The sequence below is a fragment of the Passer montanus genome, unplaced genomic scaffold (assembly GCF_014805655.1).
Source record: "Passer montanus isolate IOZ18808 unplaced genomic scaffold, ASM1480565v1 scaffold2, whole genome shotgun sequence".
Classification (NCBI taxonomy): domain Eukaryota; kingdom Metazoa; phylum Chordata; class Aves; order Passeriformes; family Passeridae; genus Passer; species Passer montanus.
Genome location: NW_024366591.1, coordinates 25,982,952 through 26,004,027, shown reverse-complemented (window position 1 = coordinate 26,004,027; position 21,076 = coordinate 25,982,952). Strand labels below are relative to the sequence as shown.

General features: G+C 41.4%; 1 protein-coding gene across 1 annotated transcript in view; it reads right to left on the bottom strand.

Moving 5' to 3' along the window:
* The window catches only part of SOGA3 (SOGA family member 3), a 49,491-nt gene extending 39,821 nt beyond the window's left edge, over positions 1-9,670 (bottom strand). The window contains exons 1-3 of the mRNA XM_039707126.1: positions 9,547-9,670; positions 2,334-2,510; positions 6-187 (exon numbers count right to left, since the gene is read on the bottom strand). Of these exons, the coding sequence (XP_039563060.1) occupies positions 6-187; positions 2,334-2,510; positions 9,547-9,670 (483 nt within the window). The remainder of the gene's footprint in view (positions 1-5; positions 188-2,333; positions 2,511-9,546) is intronic.
* Between the last annotated feature and the right edge of the window lie 11,406 nt (positions 9,671-21,076).

Here is a 21,076-nt window from a genome sequence, read left to right as displayed (position 1 = left end):
GCGGCGTCGCGGGCCCGGGCCGGCGAGGATGCCCGCGGCTGCTTCCTGCCGCTGCTGCCCTCGGGATGCAGGCGCGGCTCGGCGGCCGCGCCCCCTGCAGGCGGCTGGCTCATGGCGGCGGCTATCTCGGGGACGCGTCCATCACCGGCGGTGTCCTCCGCCTCCTCCGCCGCCGCCGCCCCGAGAGCTGGGGGAGGAGAAGCGGAGAAGCGGTCGGGGTGGGGACGGGGAGGACGGGGAGACGGGCTTTCTGGCCAAGGCGGCGGCCAGCCTGCCCGCTCCCCGCCGGCCCCCAGCCCTGCCCCGCGCCCACCTGCGGGCAGAGCGGTGCCCCGGAGAGGCCGGGGAGAATCCGGCCGAGGCCGCAGCCCAGAGCCGAGCGGAGCGGCTCATGGAAGGGCCCGAAGGGCTCGGCTGAGGCTGAGACCTGTTCCCACTCCGCCTGCACCTAGGGGCGTGTCCCCTGCCCCAGTGCCGAACTTCCCCCACCGGACTGCCACACCAGGGATGAATTTCCTCCCACACACAAACTTCCCTCTCCCTTGTCCTCACCACCAAGCCTGGGTTGCTAATGCACCTGTCTGCCTGCTGAAAGGCCTCGTCCCAGTGTCTGTCACAGCCCAGTGGGGGAAAGCTACTGTACAAAGGCTGCACACGTGGAAGCAACTACAGATTTCCCTTCAGCTTTGACAGCGACTCTTCCGGGGCAAGGTGACTCGGGAATCTAGGGTCATAAAGGGAAGGGGTTTCGCAGTCAGCTTCTGAACACATATTTGCCCCAGTTTGTTATGCAGAGGTGCTGTCAGGACTTAAGACCGATTCATTTTTGTTACCAGTTATGCATATCAATAGGTTATACAGGACTCAGACACAATCACTCCAGCAGATTTTCAAAACAGAGGAAGCAAGGAATACACCCTCACCCAGAACAAAATGTTATGTGGCATTCTCTGAAGGATGCTCACTTGGCAATTTGCCGCTATAATGACACAACCAGAGTTTTCATGACAACAAACGATTATGAAAAAGGGCTGTTAAAAGCCATATCATGCTGCTAATGTCCCCAATATATTCTGAAAATAATGGCTATGATCCACAAACTGTTTTCACACAGCCTTTATTCAACTCTCCTTAGGGAGAAAACATGGGCAACAGCAGAAATGACAGCATTCCTAACATGGCCTGCCCATTCCCTCCTAGAACACGGCTTAACCATTCCCTGCTAGAACAGGGAATAAAGAAAGAAGCACGACTGGGCAAAATCAATGTAGAGACTATACTGTGCTCTGACAATTGGTTTACTCCCTCGAACATACTAGACAATGAGGCTGTGTTTGCTCTGCTGTCACTGGCAGGAGGACATCATTTCCTCTCAGATGCACTGTCATTAATAACCTGATTTAAAGCAATATTCTGGAAATTAATGCTCAGAATGACACAATTTGGCAGACACTTCCCAAGCATTAATTAGTTTTAAAAAAAGCGTATAGAGCTATAAAATTTGTATGACAACACTTTATAAAAGATTTTCTTGCATTTCTATTAGCCATCACAAACAGAATTCCCACCCTACCATTGTTTGGAGCTATACAGGTATGAAATACAAGAAATGTAATTAATCATCAAGAACCCTATGTTGCACCTGAATCTTTTAGGGAACTTTTACTGCAACTAAGACATCAGACTCAACCGCGACCTGCCAGAACACAACCCCTTACCCTGCATGCCCCAAAATCCAAGATCCGCTACCGCCTGGGGTTAAGTTGGCTAATCATATATACATATATATATATATATATATGTAATTTTCTACATTTTTAACTGGCACAACGAAAGCCCCGTTTGAGACCAAGTCCAAAATCTCTGTCCTTACAAAACTCTACAGCTCGACCTTCTCCCCAGAGACAAACCCACGTGGCGCCGGGACGCGGCGTCTCCGCAGGTTTTCCTGTCGGGAACAGCTGTCCAGGCGGAATAAGGGGTAAATAAATGGAAGCAACAAAAGGGAGCAGTCCGGTGGCTCCACGGGCCAGCGCGGGACTCTCCCGTGCCCCGAACTTCGGGCGGGGCATCCCCCTGGCCCTTTCGTCCTACCGGCATCCGCCTCTGCCCCGCCGAGAATTCGCAAACGCGGCTTAAGATTTGGGAGTGCTTCTGCCTTTTGTCCTGGTTTAAAGGTGCGGACGCGATTTGTGAAGGTACTCCCCCCCATACCTGGCGGGTTTTTAACATCTTCATTAGGAATAATATTTCCTTTTTGGGGAGAAGGAAAAAAAAAAAAAGTAGAAGAGAAAAAAAAAAAGGCTTGGATCTAAAGCATCTGCATTACTCACCACCACTTTGGCCGCTGCCCGGCTGGCGAAATGCATGCACGGAGAGCCGGGCACCGCACACGAGGTACCCGCCGCTGCCGGAGCCTCTCAGGAAAATGAAGCAATATTCATGAGCTGACCTCACCGGGCCTGGGAGACGGAAGGGGTGGGGGGGCGGGAGGGGGGAAGGGAAGAAAGCAGCGAAGGGAAGAGAAAGGAAAAGATTAAACGGCGAGAACCCCGCCCAGGCCTGAAGGCTGAATTACGTCCCTTCATCTATCTGCACATGGTGGAATAGGATTACAGCGCAAGTGGGGGAAGGAGCAGGCTGCAAGCAAGAGATGCGCCCGCTTTCGCTTCCCAATGCGATCGATGATGATCCATTATTTAGCGTCCCCGTCAGGGGAGCCTGCTCGGGCCGGGCAGGGGTGCCGGGCACCTTCTGTGCGGGCAGGGCTGCGGTGACAGAGCTTTCTTCCCTTTGTTCACCGTCCTCGCCTGCGCCCCTTCGGCAAGAGCCCGCTGCCGCCGGAGGGGCAGGGACAAAGGCAGCCCCGTCTCTGGGCTGCTGGAGACCATTCCATGGCGTTATTTACGCGCCTCAACACGGGGACCAACGGGTCACTGACCCTTTATTTACTCGTGTCGCGGGCAGATGTGTTTTACCTCTCTGTTCTATCGTGAGGTGAATTTACCTTTGTTCTGAAGCACCTCAGGAGGCTCTTAGGACTTTGCGCTTGAAGTGTTTCCCAATTACAAACAAAGAAAAACAGGGAAAGGCTTGCTTTCCCTCCCCCCCCTCCGAGGAGGGACCCTCGCCATGTGATGGCTGTGTGTGGGAGTGTCCCGGACCCACCTGTGTCTGTCCGAACACCCAGCAAGAACAGCCTCAGGGGGAGCACCGCTCCTTTTGGGGTTCCTCTCTCTCCTGCTGCAGCAGCTGACAGGTTCGGGAGAGCTCCTGGGCTCTGCCTCAACCCCGGCAGCGCCTTCACGGCAGGAGGGGCGGCGGACACTTCCCTCCAGCCGTGGGGAGACTGGGTTTCCGCGCTGGAAACTCCTCCCGAAGGTTAATTAAGCAATGCTTTCGTGCCCCTTAGGTATACTAGCATATACATGCGTGCATATGTCTATATATAAACTGTATGTACACATATACACTGGCCTTACATTTGTACACTAATGTGCGTGCATACACATGCACCAGCACGCCTACAAAATATACAAACGCGCATAGGTTTGTACATTGCGTGTAGATATATACTTATCTCTGAGGTTCTTGTGCGGTCCTTGGCGACGGCAAGCTCAGGAGAGACAGGCTGCCCCCTTTCCAGCTCCCCCTCTCCTGACAGTCCTCTCCACCTCTCCTGATATGCCAAGCAGGACTCAGCTCATCTAAACCAGCATGTCTGGCGTGCAGAAAGGTACTCCCCCCATGCAGGTGCATGTCCTCCAGACTTGAGCCCTGGGACTGCATGAACAGGATATATATAGATGTGATGAGTTGAGGGCAATCAGAAAATAGGAAATGGAACGTTGATGCTGAATAAGAAAATCACTGGGGCGATGAAAAGATACTTTTAAAATTATTAATATTTAATGATTTTTTAGGCATTTGAAACTCATAAAAAAACAACTGCACTCATACTAAGTAAAGAGAATAATTGGATGGAAACATGAGAAGTGAAAATAAAAAATATTTCTGGAGTAGGAGTTGAGAAAATTTCCTATGAAAGAAGCACTAGATAGATTCTGCTAGAACATCCTGATCTCAGTGAATATACAGAATAGAAGTATCAAGGACAGCATCACACAACATAACATTTCATTGACACAATATGATTCAGAAGAACAAGCACAACAGTCCCTACTTTTAAGCACTGGACATTATTTACCATCCTTTCTGCTCCCTGGGTGGGTGAGTTGCCTGGATGAACTTTTAACAAAAAACAATTATGCAATGTGATGGCATCTCATACCACCTACAACAAGTTTGATCACACTTTTGGAAAGGTACAGATTCTTATTTTCTCATAGTAGTGTCCAAATGAAAACCAGGTCATCAGATTATCTTCACCTACATTGTCAGACCATATGTCTGATAGTAAAGATCAATCTTATGGTGGTAAAAATTGCCAATTTCTCAGTGTGGTTTTGTATGGTTGACTTAATTCTCAAAATTTCCATTCTGTCTAAACATCAGTGCTGACAGAGTTATAAAAATTGACATGGGCACAAAAATATTCTACTCATATAATTTACTTTTCTGGGGGAAATGGATAAAATCAATACAAATTAAAGTATTCTTTTTCTAATACAAGATGTATTTTCCACTAGGAAATTTTTTCCCAGATCTCTCTGGGCATTTTCTATTACTAACAGATCATGATATAATAGATACAATAATGTATCTACCCTTGAGTAAGTGCAGTATGAAGAGACCCATATATACAAATTAATACAGTAAAAATTCCATTTATGAGCAGATCTTGTTGTAGAGTCTCTAAAAACCTGTGGATTGAAATAGTACAGAAAGAAAGGTCTTAACTTCACACAGAAAACAAGAGGATTTCAGCTGACTATTGTCATTCAGAAATGAAACACTGACACGGTGCAGAACAGTTGTACAAATACACTGGCTCAAATGTCAGGGAAAACAACAGAAATTGAATATCAGAAATTATTTAGTGAGAAGTAGAGAACAAACCAGAAAATACAATTAATGATCCTGCGTAATTCCATGGTGCAGAGCGATTTTGATTACCGAGAGCTGTTCTGGTTCCCCATCTCAAACCAGACATGGTAAAAAGGAGTAAGGTTCAGAGGAGGGTGGCCAGGGCCTGAAGTGTCTCTGCTCAAGGAATGATGAGGTATGAGAGGAGTCTTTAGACTGTAGACAGGGTGACTGAGGGCAAACGTGATGCAAGTCCCTAGGATCTTTAGTAAGGAAGATAAGCAAGTGTAAAAGGTTCACTGTCACTCACAGTATCTTCCCACACAAATGGTGCAGAGATGCAAACGTGAAGGAAAGAAACAAGCAGGTGATGCATTCCAAAAACCTAGAAAACAGTCCTTGTGGTTAAGCTATTCAACTCCCTGACACACAGAATGTTGTGAATATAAGGGTCTAGATGAGTTTAAAAAGTGATTGAAGAAAGCAACAGAAGAAAAATTAGTTGAAGACAAAAGACGGTGAACATGCTCAAAATCCACCTTTTCTCTGACTATTTTTTTGATCTGAGAGATGGTCTGGGAGAGAGCATGTGTTTGTGCATTCTCTTCCAACATCTACTATTGACCACAGCTGGACACCTATCAGTAAGATAAAAAACCTTTGATCTGGCTCTGTATGACAATTCTTATCCTGTTAGTATCATGCTAGCTTCACCCCCTTTCTCTTTTCCACCTTATTTTGTTTTCTTCATTTCTATTTCATTCTTCCTCCTTAGATTTATTTTTGTGCAGAGCATTAGCAACCTGCTGCACCCTGGTAGAGCATACCTATGACTTTTTCATTACTTTTTTGCCTTTAATAGCTAGAATTGTTTTGACTCAAATTAGATTTGTGAATACCTTGTTTTCTAGTCCCCATTATTGCTTGCTCATGTAGACACATTTTTGTGTTCAGCCTACAACTGAATTAAATTGTATGCAGTTAAGCAAGAGATGAAAGTAGAGGACGAGAAAGGAGAGGAAGAATTTCTCCTCCAAGCAGAGTTTAGTTTAAGTCATATAAGTTTGTTTTCCTAAGTTAAGAAGAGAATCCCTTTACATAACACCCTAAAAGTGTGACCAAAGTATGACCTCCTAGCTTTCAGTAGAGAATACTTTAATAACAGATTTCAGAAGTGGCTTGGAGAGGATGCTTTTCCAGGAAAATGCCTGGGTTGCTCACAATTGCTGTACTTTCTGCACTTGCTTACTCACCTCCTCTGCCCTCTTGGGAATATGCTGGGTTATGCTTGTTCAGAAAGAGAAGCTTCTGGAGCATGCTGTGCTAATTCATGGTACTGGCACTGCCCCAGCTGGCAGAGGCTGCAGTTTATCTCCCTGCCCAGGAGGATGTGCTGGACACCCCAGGCCAAGGCCCGTTCTCTCTGTCCATACAATAAAAAAAAAAAAAAAAAGTTTGACACTTTAATTCTTTAATTCACCTATTTTCTAATACACTGAATAATCATCTCAAGTGGAAATTTGAGAATAAACAATGAATATATTACAACTTTTCTATTTTCTTATATACTTGTAAATGGATAAGCTTTTGAGAGGATGCACAGCAAAATTGTGCAGCACCAAACCATCACACTTCAAAAAGAAGAAACCTTGATGTTAGATAGAAATAATACTTGGCTGAAAAAACAAAGTTAAACCCCAAGTATTTTAAATTCATACAACTCAGTAGGATGGAAATAACAGCACCAAATATTTTGTTAAAAGACACAGTTTGGCATACCTGTTTAGCCAGATCATTATGTAAAGTCATGGTGGTCTGATTGCCATTTCTCCCTCCTTTTTCCTCCTCCTTAACAGCTGCTTCTCAGCCAGAGACAGCTATAGCATGGCACACTGAGGCTGCACCTTCTGTTCATTAGCAGACCCTACCTACAAAGGGGACAGGATGCCCCACCAAAGGTACAGAAATGCCATCTGCACCCTCCCTGGCAAGTCATTCCCATGGGAGAAGTAGGTCATGTTGCCTTTCACTGTTTTTTTACTGTTATGTAAAGGAAGCAGCTTCAGCTACCATACCTGTAAGGGATCACCTGTATCCCAGTTCAGGAAGTCTGTATCTCATGCACTCTGTCAGACCTCTCTTGGTTTAACCCTTGCATTCAAACACCTCACTGGATTCTCAGACTCACAAGATTGTGAGAAGGCACAAAAAATTTAAATTGTAATGAAAATTAGAGGCATATCTTGTTCCAACAATGAGGAATTAAACTAGGTGAAATTAGGTCTCTTGCTTTTACTAACTAAATTATTTTAAAATAAAGGCTATGTTCTAATTTTGCTATCCCACATTTCATTCAGCCTTTCCAAAGGCTTCAGGAAGTTTCATAATCCTGGGGTTTTTTTCCTGCAGCAATCAATTGTACTTATTGTTCAGAGATAGTAGCAGAACTGAACATGCCCTGAAACAGGCCAGTTCTGCTCAACCATTTCTAATGATAAAAAAATTTCTATCAATCTCTCCTTGTCTCTTCTGGAATTTCTATACTTTATGCTACTAGAATGATTAAAAAATAGTATCAATTTTGAATTTAAAACACTGAAAAAGATCTCTATATTGCCGTGTTTGCTGCCATTCTACTTTCTCATACTCTTTTCAGAGGATAACATTACAGCAGACACTCATACATGCATATATCTGAATAGTCTATATATTGCATTAGTATCTAAACCTCATTGATTATTTAATGAGGCTAATGGTAGAGGAACAGTAGAGAAAATTTTATAGCTTAGACTCCGGGAATGAAAGCCAAAATATGGAATTCCTCTGGATTAATCAGTCTCATACCCTGTCTCATTGCATCTTGTATAGCATGCTCACTGGCTGCTGAAGGTAAACAATATTCCTTTGGACACTAACACAGTACCAGTATGTTCAAACAGCTTTTCCAGGAAGAGATTTCAAATATAAAGTATTTTTGTTGCAGGTAATCAATTGCAGGTGGTCACAGACATAAGAGATCTCAGACTGGTCTTGAAAGAAATTAATCATGAGCAGGCTGTGCTCTGGGGTCTGCCTGCTTCCTTCTCAAAGGGAGGCTGTGCCACAACCTGTGCATCACACTGAGAGGTGTCCCACAACCAGTATGAAGGTCTTACTGTCTATCTTAATCTTTAAGGTCCTCATTGTGACTTTTCTGAGCAGACTGCAGAGCTTCTTACCCTATGGTGTTCCACCCCAGCTTAAAGCAAGTGAAAACAGTGGTTCTAGCATCCCAGGGGGGTTGCAGACTCCTGCCTCTGTGACTAAAGAGAGTTTGGGAGAAGCAGGGCCATCCTAGTCTCACACATCTGGTGACCAACAGAACACAGTACTTTTCAGGGGTCTCCACAGTAGCTGATTTTTCTTCATTTATTTGTAGGAACTAGAATGCCCAATTCCCTTTGAATCCTAGGGGACTTAGGTCCTTAGCTTGGAAAGGCAAGGAAGATGTGAGGAAACAGGTGAACAAACAGTCTGCATTTTGTTAACTAAGAGGCTTGAGAGTGTTTTGTTTTTATTTATTCCTCATTTAATGTTAATTAAATTTTTATTTCCTCCCTGTTAATTTGTTATGCTTGTTTTGACAACTTATGGATGTGTGTAATTGTTTAGGCTGGGACTATATCTTCCTACTCTGACTTCCAGGCGGCATCACATTACCATATACATAAGCTTCCAGATGAAAATTCCACCTAGATTTTCCAAGACCTGATGTTGGGTAATTAGTTTCTTTTCCACCTGTGATACCTCCTGAATTATTCTCTGCCTTTTTGTCCTCTTCCTATGGATAATTTCTCTTTACTTTGTCTTTGGTTTTTCTGCTATTTTTTCACTATAACCTGCATTTTAGGATCAGTGGATTTTGTACATACCCTTTCTAAGCTTAATGCAGTTTTCAGAGGTAACTTTTGGACTAGAAACATTTGAAAATGCTGTCAAATTTATCTCTGTTCCTTTTTTGTCCTAAACACCTGTGAGACCTCAACATAAGTAATCCTGAAAAAAAAAAGGGGGGGGGGGGGTGTTCTATGTTTTACTGGATTTTGTGTATGATGACTGGACATTTTAGTTGCTAATTCACACTTGCAAATCCATAAAAAATCACTGTATTTAGGCAAATGCTTATTAATAAATCAACAGTGAATGAGATCCTTTGTTCAACAATTTGCTGGGCTTTTTATCAGGCCTGTTATGCTGTAATCTACATCCTGGATCATATCCAAGCTTCTTAGATAATGCCCTAGTACTTTTAGAGAAATTAGAGGACTCTGGCACACATCAAAACAACAAAATCAGGATATCAGGCTTTCCAGCTGGTGCATGTGCACAGAAAAAGCTCTGTAGGTGTATTGAGAAGTACACATGGCAGTTCTGTTGCAAGGCTTTTGACTCAGGGACGGAATTTTGATTCTGATTTAAAGAGCAAGCGAGGAAATTATCTTCTCCAAATCTGCTGCCGGGTGTCCGCTGATGTTGCTTTAGATGGTTTTAAATGGCAGACGGTGGCTGGGTTGGCTGTACCTAGAAGAGCTCCCGTGCTCCCTGCGGGCGGCGGGGGAGCCGCTCGCTGCGCGAGTGAGGCCGCAGGCCCCGTTTCCATGGCGACCTCACCTGCCGTCACCCCAGCGAGCAGCCCCTCTTCCATTCCGGGGAATGGTGCAGGGGAGGGAGAGGAGCGGGAGGCAAGGATGGAGTATTTCCAAGGAGGAGCCTGAGAAATCAGTATTGGTGTGTTGTAGTGTCAGAGCGTCACGGAATGGACAGAGGCAATTCCTGCAGGGCAAGTTCCAGGGGCATGCTGGGCTCCTCCACCCTGACCCTCTCCTGCACTCCTTGCATCTCACAGAAAGCACGGCAGAGACATGACGGTGATGGCCTGACCTTGTTTAGAGTCCCTGTAGAGAAATGTTTTTTGGCGCAACACATCTACCCTGGTGTAATTCCATTACGCCCAAAACAGCAATCAAGCTTTGTGGAGTAAGGACAATCCCAGTCCTGACACTGCAGTCCTGCAAAAAGGCTCTGGGTCACATTGCCATAGCAATATGTAAACCCCAGAGAGCTGGTGCTGCTGCCCACAGAGAATCAGGATGTTGCAGGACAGATCTGAGATAATCCTTTATTGATCTGAGGTGCACAAGACCATAACTGAAGCATAATTGATCCTTAAGCTTAAGGTAATGCCTTTGTGTTGAAAAAGTGCTGCAAAATGAGTCTTTCTGCTCCCCCTGTTCTGAGTGTGAATGTGAAGCTAACTTGGTATCTGTCCCAACAAAGTCAGCAATAAATCCAAGTGTTTCTGTTTGGCCAAGTTAATAAGTTATTAATGAGATCTATATACAGGAGAGGATGCCCTCCAGGTTTCATTCATTATTGAGGAAGGAAGTCCAAAGAAGGCACATAAACTCATCTTGCCATGTAGTCATAGTTGCTCAAAAGAGCTCTGATCCACTCTTTTCAAACCCACCTGCTTTTCCCACAATCCAAATTGTCTTGTAATTGTAGAAGAAGCATGTGTAGAAAGCAAAAATTCTTTGTTATACAGAGATATTAATTTAAATCTTCTGGGTCTAAATCTTGGCTCCATCAAGGTTAATAGCTAACATCACACTCTTGTCAAAATGACCATCCCTAACATTAGGATTTCTTGGACATTTTGGTCATTGTCTCCTCTAAGCTGGCACAGGATTCTTCATTCTGATTTGAGTACTGACAGATTTAATGTAGAAGCTTTACTAAGCCAACTGCTATAAAGTAAACATATATTCTCAAATCACTGATTGTTTCTGCCATGACTAGAGAAAAACAATGTTCTCTTCACTTGAAATACTTCCTATAACCTGAGAACTTCTGTGAATAATAATAATGAATTGTAGTAATGGATTTTATTAAAACATCAATTGTCTTTGCATTTACAAAATTTTTGTATTACTTAAAAATATAAGAAAAATAAAAATAATTTAATGCAGCAAAGTAAATGTTCCTAGTTTTATAATGAAGCTTTTCCTTCAAAAGGAAATATGTAGTTACTGGAAAGGAAGGCTCTCTCTTCTGAGCTGGAGCTGCTGATGCTCAGGCACAGAGCCAGGCAGTGCATCCCATCTCCTGCTTGATGCTGGCCACATGCCTTATGACTTCCAGTTACAGTCCTCCAAAGTCATGATAATATTTTCTGCCATGTCTTCCTCACCTACCCTTCAGATCTAGTTCTGGAATGAGACATGAGTAACAGACTAACTCAGAGAAGTTAAGTCCTTTTTCTCAAATATGACTGGTTTAATTTCTTTTAAGGAAAAAAAATCCTAAAATGTTTTTACCCACTTTTCATTTGCATGCACTTTCCATTAATACATCCTAATTTTAAAGATGCTTAACTGAGTTGAAGCAAAAACTCAGCTTTCACTTTGTTTACCATACTTTTAATAGCTTGAATACCAGAAACTCTAGTTCTGTAGGTTTCACTGCCATTAAAGCCCACAAAAAGACACATGAGAAAACTCTCACTGTGCATTCTTTAAAGAATAAATGTTTTCTTCAGTGACTGTTGTGGTGACACTCTCTCATTGCAGGATGTTCTGTGAGCCATTGGGAGTCTATGTGCCTCTTGTAATTACTATCAGAGCCTGGGCAAAGGGTTGAACTATTTCTTCAATTACTTTTAAAGTGTGACTCAAGCCCATGTGTTGTCATCAACTACCCTTTCAAATGGCCTGATTCAAGCCCTCGAGGTAATGGTGCCCTCCACCACTGGTGTGCAATGAGCACGACACAGAGTTATTTCCCTGGCTGCCTGGTGAGCAGAAACTCTTACTGAGTATTATTTAAAGAATAAATGTCTTCTTCAGTGACTGTTGTGGTGACACTCTCTCATTGCAGGATGTTCTGTGAGCCATTGGGAGTCTGTGTGCATCTTGTAATTACTATCAAAGCTTTGACAAAGGGTCGAACTATTTCTTCAATTACATTTAAAGTGTAACTCAAGCCCATGTGCTGTCATCAACTACCCTTTCAAATGGCCTGATTCAAGCCCTCGAGGTAATGGTGCCCTGCACCACTGGCGTGGAATGAGCACGACAGAGAGTTATTTCCCTGGCTGCCTGGTGAGCACATTAGTGCATGGGCACTGCCCCGACCAAGGAGTTCTGGAAACAGCATAGATCAAAACCTCTCCGGGGCAAGAGCAGCTGCTAATCCACTTTCCAGACAGTAACATTTGAGATTCTCACATTCAATATTTCTGCAAATTATGCAAGGCTCACCATGTCTGGACAGGGACCTGTTTGTGTCTGTAACTACATCCACCCTGAGACATGGATTCGTCACTTGGTTAGTGTTTGAACTGTGTCATAAGGACATTATACACACGAGGGTCATAGGGATCAGAGGAACTGTTTCTTACAGGAAAGACAGAAGCCACAATGGCTTCAAAGCCTTTCCTCTGAGCCAAAGCCCTTTTTTGTACACTACCACGTTACCTGGTAGCACAAGTTTCATCTGGGCCAAAACCAAACTAACTTTGTCCAAGTACAGCATGTGATGTTTATGCCAGTTTAAGGAATTATCCTGACTGCAGCAAAGAGTTGATACCTGGTTCTGTATAAAAACTGCTGGGCAAAGAGGTTTTTTTGCCAAAGCATTTGGAAAGCATTATTGCTATTAAGCATTTGTTTAAAATCCTTCTGTAGCACATTGCCACAATGTCTGGCACAAGTAGCCCTAAAAGTAGATGTACCCTCTCTTTGCATCAGTCCTTTGAGATGGAGACAGCTGACTGGGAGAGAAATATAGGTTTTTTACTTCAGTGGTATGATTTGGTGTATGCGCATACTTGCCAGCATACAAAAAACATGTTCTAGTCCAGTCTTCTGATTCTATATAATTTTTATTTCAGTTACATGTGAAAGTGATGGGAGATTGAAAAGTTATATAGCATCATCTAGTGTTCATATACAAATTTACAGGAGCCTGCAGTTTCATCACCCTCAATTATTCAGATTAACTGGCACCAGTGTTGACTCCAAATGAAAATGTGAGATAAATTCCTTACTTCCAGCTATTGGCCTGTGGACTCTAAGGCAGGAAAAAAAAAAAAAGAAAAATAAAAAGAGCTGTGCTATACCCATACTGTTAGCATTCACAGCAGTGGGACAAGAATATAAAGTATAATTTCTTGCAAGGGTTTTTAACAGATAAGGCTAAGCCAAAGAATTTTGGCGTGTGATTTTAATATAAGGATGGTAGAAACCCAGGAGCAGATCCTGCTGTACCCACTCTGACTTGACAAAATAAATTAGAATGCTTTATTTTTTAAACACTTGTTCAAAAAAAAATCAGAACAGGAATCCAAATATTCTGTCTCCAAGGCTAAGCATTTTAAATGAAATTACTTTGAAGGAAAAGCAATAGAAATCGAGGAGGACATCACAGAGTATAGAAAGCTGCCTTCTATAAAGCATGTTTGCTTATGTTCACTTTTCTGGAGGGGGGTTGTCTTCTCCTTCTTAAAAGTTTAAGATTTCAAAATTTTAAGATTATTTTTTCTTAACTGTGTACTGCTGTTTTATGTGTAGAATAGCTAGCAGAGAGGTCTGTGCTAATGCAAAAAAAAAAAAAGAAAAGGAAAAAAAGTACTGATGCCTCAGGTTTTAGCTTTTATATTTTTCAGATTATGTGCTGCTTTATTGTGTAGTTCTGAGCTTCATATTAGGGTATAGTAGGCTCTCTTCACAGAGTTGGTAGACAACAATTCCTTCTCTAGCTGGGGTATGGGACAAATTATCCATAAAGATAGAGCATAAACAACAGCAGAATGAAGAGAGAAAAACAAGAAGGATGGGACTTCATGGGCTAAAGCTATAACTGGACAATTAGCTCCAATACGCTAATGGACCAGAACTTATAAAAGTATGAGAACCCCCCATGACCGGTTGTCCATTTTGTGACCATTTTGGGTTCATCTTGGGTGTAGCTCTGGCTGGACTCTTGTGCTGCCCAACGTGTATCCATCGAGGCCTTTTAATAAATATCTACTTAATTCTTTAGCTCTATCTAGCCTCTGTTCTAGGTCAGTCTTCACAAGGCACAATTACCCCGGCCTTTCATTTAAATCTAGGCTACAGTGTAAGACTTTCTTGTATATGTGTCAATGACACTCCTAAGCATCTCCAATAGGTCTCATCACTCTGGAAAAGGCAACCTCTGTTTCTAGGGAGCACAGCAGCTCCCTTCACCACCCAAACAGCAGAAAATATGCAGGTCACATCTCCCCAGGCTCTTCTGCAGGATGGTTTCCCATGGTCTGCCATCCCCTGTAAGTAAGCATCATATTGTGGCTCCCTGCAAAGACCACAGAGCATGGCCAAGTGCTGCTGCAGGCAGGGAGGAGGCAGAGACAGGTTATACTGGAAAATAGCGTAGAAGCAGGACAGCCAGCTGAGGCTGACGGAGACAATCCTTACCACCAAAAAACCTATAATTTTCTTCTTGATGAGAATTAAATGGGACAATTAAGTATGACTCAATATGAGTAAGGTCATGTGACACACTCATTTGAGGAAATGGCACTTCAGAACAGGCCAGGAATGTTTGGGAAGCTGGACAATTTTCTAGTGAAATCAGGGAGTTCTCAGAGGTTCTTGTTTGATAGGAACACCTGGGGTTTAAATTAATTTCTTTCGAACATATTTAAAACTAAACATGTGTTTCACTTGCAGCCTTTTGAAAATCCAAGGCCTAATATTTTGATGACTTGAGACAAGTGACTAGAAATTCCTGTCCCGCAATAGCTGCCCAGATGTGTGCCTTGGGATTTTTTTTTATGGTCCCAAATTCAGTGGCCTTTGTGGATCTTAGTCATATTTATGTTTGCTGTATATCAGCAAGTGGCTGTTAGATACAGGAAATGAATTTCACATGAGTCTTTATGCATTGACTACTTGCATTATGGAATAGGTATTGATATGTATGAAATCATGCCATGTGAGACATCTCAGAAGCAGAGTTCTCATGGGCACCCAAACACTGGGAGTTTGGGTTGTGCTCTAAAAAGAAATAGAAGTTAAGGGAAAGAAAAGCATGAAAAACTGGGCAGTGGAAATATTTATCAGGTTTTCCAGAAAAAAGTATTCTGTTTGAAAAAATGTTTGTTTTCTGACATCTCTCAACTTGGTGACATGACATCTCTCCATATATTATCATTAGGTCTCATTTCAATGTTCACTTTTTTGTGCAAGCATCTGTGAAAACCCAGTCATTTCTGTCTTTTAACACTTATCCATGCACACGTTTGCTCCTTACACACCTTTTTTTGGTTTATAGTACCTTAATTATGCTTCAAAAATGACTGATTTGGTTTAGGAATAATATGTTGAATATACATTTTAGTTTAAGCAAACAGTTTTGGAATTTGTTTTTCGTGAGTTATTCAGACTTCTCTAAATGAGACTGAAATCTGTTTTTCTTGAAAATCACCCTTATTTCCTCTCTCATTGCAAATGAACAACAGAACCAAAATAATGTGTTATATACCAACACAGAATACCAATTAGAAACAACAAGAGTGTTATTCTTTCCCATGTCAGAAGCAAAATTAGACAATAAATGTGGGACTAATTTATACCTCATGTTTTATTTTACAACATTTCTTTCCAGTTGTCTTGTACGAAAATTTATTTTTCCTGCTTACACAGTGAAGATTAATCTATTTATTTGAGAAATTTTTATGTTAGCTGTCCTTTCCTTTCTTGCAAGAAAGCTTCTCCCCTCCTCCCCCCTGCCTTTTATTTTTCAGTCTAAGGAAAATGGCTGCAGCTGGAAAAAGCTGGTTGACAGTCTCCTTAAAATTTTCTCTGCAGTCTTTGAGTTCTGAGAGTTGATTTTAATTCTTGAAATAATTGTTTACTCCTTCCAAATGGCAAAAAAAAAAAAGCTGTTTTGGTCCAAGTTTCTAATTGATGCAGTCATTTTGCATATTTCACATCAATAAATCTGGGCACTAGCATCTAGCCACAGATTTACTGCTTTGGATACTTGTGTCTTTCTTTTAATGAATCTTTTCCATTATGTTGATTTTTTCTGATTAGTTATTCTCATTTTCACCTAACTAAAATGTTATACTAAAATTATAAGTGAAGATTCAGTTTATTTATCGTATAAATTAATGCATAATTAATGACAGATTGAAAAATAAACCCCACTCACAATGTGATTCTAGTAATTTTTGCTGCCGTTTTTTCTTTCCCTGGTGATATACAAATAAACAGCCAAAAGATTTTCTTGGCTTCATAAGCAATCTTAGGGCTGTATTTCACAACAATTTCTAAGAAAAAATAGACATATTATATTAAAAATTTACTATCATCTTCCTCCATTACACAGGTGTTTACCACTCAGATGCTGTCAGGAATGTATCTATTTTGGTTATATCAACTTTTAAGTACATGTTTCAGTGAGTGGATCTTTGGTGTAGTCTGACTTAATGGAATGAATTCCATCACACAGTGAAAATAAGGCTGAAGTATTTTATAGTAGGTGTTGAAAAGGTGATGCTGAAGACCACGCTGTAGGTGCTAAATTCTACAGATAGCTGACTCTATGATCAGCTTCACCTTCAAGCTAAGGATAAAAAAAAGCAGTGAAGATTATGGTACAATCTGACCTCTAAGCAATCTGACCTCTAAGCTAAATACACCTCCATAATACCATTATAAAAATGAAAATTATAGGTTAATTACACTTTTCATGGTTTGGGTCTGATAAATATTTTTTATTGGCTGATTTCTTTCATATGTATATATATATATAAAATACATAATTGCGCATCTTAACATTGGTCCTGCAAGCAAGTCTATTCAGGAAATCTGAGCATGGTCTTGACTCCTCTGGAGCACTGTGATCTGGGAAGTACACCTAGGACACCACCAGGTACTCATTACACATCTTGTGTATAGCTTGCTCCTCAATCCATATTTTTACCTTGGTGGTAATTAATCTTCTTTTACTATTATGAACTGGAGTTCTGGAAATGTTGGATTTACACTTGCCTTTGTAGCCATTTGTCCAGCCAGACTCCCAGCCAGCCAGCCTCATGGAAAGAATACTGCTTTGTCTGGGGAAGAAAAACTGCATTTGGTAAGATCCCACCACAGATATGAATCCGGCATTTCTCTATGTGCTGATTAATTACAATTTATAGTCTGAATTGTCAGGATCTTCAGTGTAGGTTACTCTTTTTGGTGAGGCAAGATCAGCTGGGAACGCAGGAAGGCTTTTGCAGAGGGGAGAATGGGATTAATAGACAACATGGGAATGACGTTTTCCTAAGAAGGAGAAATGTTAGCTTCAAGGATGTAGGAAAGAGCCAGGTTATGATGATGCAGCACCTCCTGCTAGATCCACAACACACACAGTATAATTTCCCCTCAGATGCTCCTACCACAGCATGTCTTACTGCATTAGTGGTTGGGTCCTGTCATGTGACCACAGGGTTTGGCTGGTGACCTTTACTCACAGAAACACCAGTAGCAATTTATAAACCCTTTTATAGCCCTGTTTGCTGGAGGATACTGCAGCCAGAGAGATCCTCCCTACCAAATACGAAAGGCCTGTGACAAAAAAAATAGAAAGCCTATTCAAGACAATAGCTGTGGACAATAACAACGGAGATTAATAAAAAACCTAAATATATCCACTGCTTTTAGCTTATTCAGTGAATTACATGAAGAATACTTTTAGCTACAGTGTAGTCATTTTTCCCTGAAACAGATCACAGACAAGGGGCACCCACAATTTCTGGTGCAAGAGTCAGGGCATGAAACAAGGTGCTGTGTGATAGGGAGGCTCATAGCAATATCCCATACAAATGAAAACTCATTATGCTTCCTCTTAGGACTGTTACCTTAAAGTGAAGTGGATGAACCCCTCCTTTCAGTGCTATTTTATGTGGCTGAAGGGTAATGTTATACCCAGTTTGCCTAAAGGTTTCTCACCTGCAAAACTCTGTGTCAGTTCTGAATTAATTCCACCGGGAGTACTGACGTCCCTTCCTTACTGGCTTTCCAGCTCCTTCCTCAGTTTATCCAACTAAGGAACCTTATGTTTTGAGAGTTTGGGGGCTTAGGGCTGCCATTTCTTCTTATGGTCACCTCAACTAATCTAATTGATGCTTATTAGCTTTTCTGCAGTTATCTTGATGCAAAACCTGTAACTCACTTGAAACTTGATAATTACGTATCAGACCTGAAATTACCACCAATCATATCCTACAGTTTTTTCCAGCATGTGATTCTGCTGCAATGTCTCCGGGAACACATCCTTACTTAGTAACTGGTAGGGTACTTGCTAACTAGGGTACTAGTGGTGAATAATGGTGTTGGCATTTCTAATAGTCTTCCTTAATCTCCCCCTTGCTTAAAATGCTGGCATTCCTGGAGGGGTGCTATGGCTCAACACCCAACACTACTCAAGTCCAATGGCGATCACATGCACCCTCCCCTCTCCCCCCTCAGGTCAGCCAAACCAACTGGACTGGATTCCAAACTGAAAACACCAACTCAGATATTTCTCAAAGGAAAACTGTTGTCCTTAAAGTCTTACAGAAACTTGTTTGCACACACAGATAAGTGCAAAGGTGAAGTAAGGTCTATAAACTGAATTATAATATATTTCAGGAAGAATTTTTTGTTATATTAATAAAAATTATTGTTGACTCTTTAAAGATTAACTGGGTTATTGAAGTCCTTCTATTACCATAATAAGGTGAGAGGCTGAAACTTCTAAAAGTGAAGGGACTCAACAGTCTGTCTAAATAGATGTGTTCTTGTTCATTATTTCCCATTTAGTATATAACACAATATTTTATCTACCAAATAGCTCAAAAACTTATATAAGGCAAGCATTATGCCATTAATTTATCTCAATTCTATACTATAAGTCTTTTGAGAAAGTGTGGTTTTGCATTTACACTAGTGATTAATATTTTCATGCCTGCCCAGGTTAGTATTAGTAGATTTTTCCTTTCTAAATGGCAGAACAGGAGAACAGTTTTTCATGCACAGTAAAGTTCCACACAAACATGGAACCAGTAGTTCACTCCCAGGTGATCTGCCATGAGGACGTATGTATATGGTATCTCTACAAAAAAAAAGTGAAGGTGTTTATTCACCTCTCTTTATCTTACTTACCTTAAGCAAAATCACGTATGTAATACAAATGTCTGGTATCTTTCATTAGAAAAATTCAAACTCTCCCCTTTGACTAAAGAAAAACAGAAGGAGTTTAGCTTCCCAATTTGGACACTTTTTTTCAGTGATGGTAAAAAAAAAAAAAGTCAACCACTCTTACTTACTCCTTCATGTTCCTAAATAAAATTTCTGCCATAGTACAATTATGAGCTTTGTGCCTTTTATTTCATAGATTGCCTCCATGTATCTTATGCCTTAGTTGATGCCTTTTATCATATTTCTTTTTCAGGTGAGCCTGACTGCCCATTGCCTCAGTTAGAGTCTAGTGTGTGTGTGTGTGTGTGTGTGTGTGTGTATGTATATATGAAATCAACACAGTTCTTGGCATTTGTCCTCAGGATTATTTAAAGAATGCCTTATTTCAAGAAAAGAAAAGTACCTTTCAAAACATATCTGAAATTATTATTTCAGAATATAGATCAGAAATTATTTTAGAAAAGTAGTAGAAAGAATATAGATTTTGTTTAACCTAAAAATACTTTTTTCTATGTCTAAAGATAAACTTGTAATTTCTACTCCCTTTACAATCTGTCAGGAACAATACATGTCTCAGTGGTGTGCTTTAAATGAGTTACGTTCTGGATATGCCTGGTTCTCTGATTTGGTTATCAAGGGGATCTACATAGCTAGGTTAATGTTAAAATGCCCACATTTCGGTTAGATAAATGCCATCCATAGAAGTTAATGAAAGAACAACTTGATTTTTCAGAACTTCTTCAAGGCAGCATGATCAGATCTGTGCTAATTTCTGAATTTCAAAATCATTTGGGTTTCTCTCTCAGTCACCCAGGGACAAGGAGACAAAAAAATACGTGATCATTGAAAAATTCTGCTATTTAATAGAAAGTCTTAATAAATAGAGTAAATGGAAAAATTTTGAATTTTGAAAGTGATACATTTCTTTTGAATTTACTGTCAGAAGTTTGCAGCCAGTTTTGACTTGCTCCCACCCATGGTTAAAGGTACTTTAGGCACACAAAGCCCAACTGAAACTCACAGAATTACTTCAAAGAAAAGCAGCATTTGCAATTTTTCTCATTCAAATAAAAGAATAGAGAGATAACAAACCACATGTTTGTTTGCTGAGTGTTCTTTTGCAACATTGCTTATCTGAGAAAAAGCAGCTGAAGATTATAAAGTCCTAGAGTTCCTGGCAGTAGGTGAGATGAAGGCAGCTGGGCAGTTTCACTTTTGTTGAAGTATAACTTAGACACCAATTTTATCACTGGAGGCATGGCCTTTGTGTTCCCTTTAGAGTCTTCTGGATCATGGGGTATTAATACCTTAGAACTCTATAATGATTACCATTTCTACACAAGACAAACCAGTACTAAAAGTACAGCTCACCAGGTGCTACGTGGCCTGAAGGCTGGTCTGGCTACTTCCAACACTCTTATGACCTCAAGGCTGCAGGGAGTTGTCCCAAGGCCAAAAGACAAAGCTGACAATGGCAGCACCAGCAGCATGTCACTGCTGCTCTTTTGTCAGTGCCTGGAGTCCTCCTCAGTATGCCTCACCCATAGCCTGTGCGTGTGTTGAGGTGAGATCTCTGCCACTGCTGTCCCTTCTCTACCCAAAGGAATTGGGCTGGGAAAGGGAAGCTGACAGCTCGTAAGAAACACGGACACAGAAAGTTTTGTAGTGCAACTGTCCTATCAGTGTTGTAGCACCTCAACCTTTTGCAAATGTGTACATGTGTCATATAGACAGCATGGATTTGGACATTTTCTGATTAGATTGATTCCTCTCAAACACCTGCTGGTGCTCCCTAGATCCCACAGAGAGGAGAGAGCACTGCTCACAGTTGCTAA